The 4,185-nt window shown below is 37.2% G+C and overlaps 1 protein-coding gene across 1 annotated transcript; it reads left to right on the forward strand.

Annotated features, from left to right (window-relative positions):
• Positions 1-223: 223 nt before the first annotated feature.
• On the forward strand, positions 224-1,069 carry LOC112149665 (odorant receptor 131-2-like). Its single transcript, XM_024277495.2, has one exon. It carries the CDS (start codon positions 224-226, stop codon positions 1,067-1,069), a length of 846 nt encoding a protein of 281 aa, XP_024133263.2.
• Positions 1,070-4,185: the final 3,116 nt, after the last annotated feature.

Raw genomic sequence — 4,185 nt, forward strand, 5'->3', positions numbered from 1 at the left:
AACAATGAGGATGTTGAGATAAGCTTTTCCATTTTAACCTATGTCTTTTGAGAGAATGTTTTGGTGCTTTTTTACATTTAATAGATTAAACTATAAAGTTATGTTTCCTTAACAATCAAAATACTGCTTGTGTAGTTATTTCTTCTGTTGTATTTGACTACAGAAATAGATGGCAAATAACACCTCCATAATTGGTGATTTGAAACGTCCAAACAATGATAATATGATTATTATTGTCCAGATCTTGGTAATCATTTTTTTTTGGATCAACATGTTGCTGATTGTAACCTTTTTGAAAACAGAGTCTTTTCACACGAGCGCTCGCTACCTCTTATTTGCTCTAACGCTGCTTTCAGACAGTTTTTTGTTAGTCCTGTCTGATGTTCTGCTGCTTTTAACAGCGTTGAAGGTGCCCATGCCAGTTTGGTTGTATATTATTGTGTATTTTGTTGTGCTTCTGTACAATATGGTTACACCGATTACTCTCACAGCAATGACCCTGGAGCGATACGCGGCGATCTGCATGCCCCTGCGTCACGCAGAGCTGTGCTCCACTCGTAGCACGGTGCACTGCATCCTCATCATTCATGGAATCAGCTCTGTTCCCAGCATCGCCATCCTCTCTGTGTTTTTTGCATCAGCTCCTACAAGTATTTACAAGCAAAACATGGTTTGTTCAGTGGAAATATTTATATTGTACCCATGGCACAACCATCTTAGATCGACTATAAGTCAGTTTTTCTTTTTTATTATGTGCATTATCATTATTTTCTCCTATTACAAAATAATGAAGGTAGCCAAAGCTGCATCAGGAGAGAATAAAAAGTCAACTCTAAGAGGCCTCACCACCGTGATTCTTCATGCTTTCCAGCTGTTGCTGTGTCTCATCCAGCTGTGGACTCCCTTCATAGAAGCTGCTGTTCTCCAAATTGATCTACGTCTTTATGGTATTGTCAGATACGTTAATTATGTCATTTTTGTCCTTGCTTCTCGATGTTTGAGTCCTCTCATTTATGGCCTCAGGGATGAGACTTTTTTTCTTGCTTTGAAAAGGTTCTACCGGTCCTAGATGGATTCAGAAACATGGTGATTTATTTTATCATATGAAATAAACATTCATTGAAAATGGACTAGAAATAAAACATGCTTGTTAATATTCACGGAAAAAATAAAATCTTTATAAGACAAGATTTCTGTAGTCTAAAAATACATATTTGATGGCTCTGCAGGTGGTTTTGTTAATGTGAAATTTAGCTGTTTATTTCTTTAACTATGACTTTAAAGCTATCAAATCCTTTTTATTCAGGCTCAACTAATATCTTTCCTGGTTGTTAGATGCTGTATATTAAGGATTATTGTTGAGGTTGTGGTAGTAGTTTTTGATGGTTCATTAAATGGTAAATGCTGATAAAGTGAATGTACAGGCCCGACTCTACCCTTTTCTGTCCACACGTTAGATGGCAGCACCACTGTAGCAGTGTTTACTGGCCATAGCACATTACCTTTTGTTTCTTCATCAGTATTTCAACAACTATTAACCCTAAATGTGATGCAGTGGGTGACGTCAAAAACAAATTTGTTCCCATTTTTTTCTTTTTTCATTAAAAACCATGCATGTCTGGATATATATCACACTTGATGTATATTATGAAATGTTTACCATGGTGAGATTGTTTGTCTTAAATTTTTTGAATTACACCCAAGATGTAATTAACCTAAAAGGCTTAAACAGACACATAACTGTGAAATATGAATTTATTTCATTGATGTCTTTAACCCTTTAACAACGGAGATGTCACCAGCGATACCTAAATAACACAAGTCTTTGAACTATTGTAACTCCTCGACTGTTTAAAGTATGTCAAAGTATGCATGTGCTTGTTATGTAATATCAATGGATTCTGACGTGTGGAAACGCAGCTTTGAAACACTCACCGGCACAAAGCCGTTTTACTCTGTTACAGAATCAGCTGATTTGTGTTGAATGTGTGAGCACTTCACTACTGTAACAGGTTGAATATTAGCACAAGACTGCTTTTCTTCACTTCAGAATTCACTGAAATTTTGTTCATTGTGTAAACTATTGAAGAGTTACGGTTGTTCTAAGAATGTCAACACTGGAGCTGAAGTTTCAGTGTTAAAGGGTTAATTGTGTAGACTTTTACATAACTAATTGGTTCCTTGGAGCAAAAGGAGGAGGTGGATTTCATTTCCTGCTTTTACAGACAAGATGAGATCAGCTTTGATATCTTCAAGGCTTGAGAAAGTGTACCTGTCAAGTTAATTAGTTTATTTAATTTTGTAAGACTATGAGGCTTTATTTTGGCTTGTATGTCATTTTAATTTGTAGAGTATAGATTAATGGAGATTTTATTTGTTTATTTTTATTTATTTTTTTTACTGAAGGCTTTATTTCATCAATGTTGACGTCAAATTGTCTCCTGACATGAGGAAAGATACGTTTGGATATTAGGAGAAGGGAATGATGTAGTTGTGTAATCATGTCTGTTGAAGTGAATTGAGAACTTGTTTTTTTAGTTTCAAATAAATCTTTAGAAAAAAACAACAACAAAAAATGTGTCTGCCTCCTTACACAACCAGGCCACAAATACTTTATAACACATCATTTAACTTTGGCTGAAGATGGACAACTGTATCACCGATTAAAATAAATAAATAAAAAAGAAGGAAAAGTATGTTTGTCATTTAACATTTCTTAAGGTCACCAAAATGATCGAATTATCAATTTAATATCAAGAAACAATGTTATCTGCAATCTCTGCTCTAATGCTTCACATCTTTTAATTTTTCTCATACGATTTTTCCCATTCTGTTGTATTCTCCTAACATGTTTTCCATTACCAACAAGACTAAATTCAGAAAACCATACAAACCATACATGGGGTAAGCCTTCCCTCACTTCCCACCATCCCTTTGTTTACATGCTCTCCCACTAGCATACAGCCCCTCACAACCTCAACCTAACATTACCAATGCATCTAGGCAAGGCAAGGCACGGCAAGTTTATTTGTATAGCACATTTCATGTACGGAGACAATTCAAAGTGCTTTACATAAAACATTAAAAATGTGATCATTACAATAAAATTAAAAGAAAGTAAAAATATTTTAATCTAATGTTTTCTGGAAGTCTATTCCAGATCTGTGGTGCATAGAAGCTGAATGCAGCTTCTCCATGTTTAGTTTTGACTCTAAGAACTGATAAAAGACCGGATCCAGATGACCGGAGAGGTCATGCTGGCACATACTGGGTCAGAAGTTACCAATTGACACAAAATATTTCCTGTTTTCTAAGTACGTTTTGAACCAGTTTAGTACTGGCCCAGTGAGACCCACCCAGTTTTCCAGTCGTCTCAGTAGTATTGCGTGGTCGACTGTATCAAACGCAGCACTGAGATCCAGTAAAACTAGCGCCGACATATTTCCACTGTCTGTATTTAAACGTATGTCATTAGTCACTTTGGTCAGAGCCGTTTCAGTGCTGTGGTTCTGTCTGAAGCCAGACTGGAAGCCATCATAGCAGTTGTTTTTTTATTAGGAATTCATTTAGCTGATGGAAAACAGCTTTTTCAATTATCTTATTTAAAAATGGCAGGTTTGATATCGTTCTTCTTCTTCATCTTTTCCTTTCAGCTTTTCCCTTCAGGGGTCGCCACAGCGAATCAGTTTCCTCCATCTAAGCCTGTCTTCAGCATCCTCATGTCACCTTCATGTCTTCATTCACTGCATCCATAAACCTCCTCTTTGGTCTTCCTCTAGACCTCTTTCCTGGCAGCTCTAGACTCAGCATCCTTCTACCAATATATTCACTGTCTCTCCTCTGAACATGTCCAAACCATCTCAGTCTGGCCTCTCTGACTTTATCTCCAAAACCTCTAACATGTGCTGTCCCTCTGATGTATTCATTCCTGATCCTATCCAACCTGGTCACTCCCAAAGAGAACCTCAGCATCTTCATCTCTGCTACCTCCAGCTCTGCTTCCTGTCTTTTCTTCAGTCCCACTGTTTCTAGCCCAAATAACATGGCTGGTCTCACCACAGTCTTGTACACCTTTCCTTTCATTTGTGCCGAAACTGTTCTGTCACACATCACACCTGACACTTTTCTCCACCCATTCTAACCTGCTTGAACTCGCCTCGTCACTTCTTTTCCACACTCTCCATT

Source organism: Oryzias melastigma, linkage group LG13, assembly GCF_002922805.2.
Source record: "Oryzias melastigma strain HK-1 linkage group LG13, ASM292280v2, whole genome shotgun sequence".
Lineage (NCBI taxonomy): Eukaryota > Metazoa > Chordata > Actinopteri > Beloniformes > Adrianichthyidae > Oryzias > Oryzias melastigma.

Excerpts from the sequence above, each read along its gene's own strand:
- LOC112149665 (XM_024277495.2), top strand. The coding sequence starts at position 224 with ATGATTATTATTGTCCAGATCTTGGTAATCATTTTTTTTTGGATCAAC.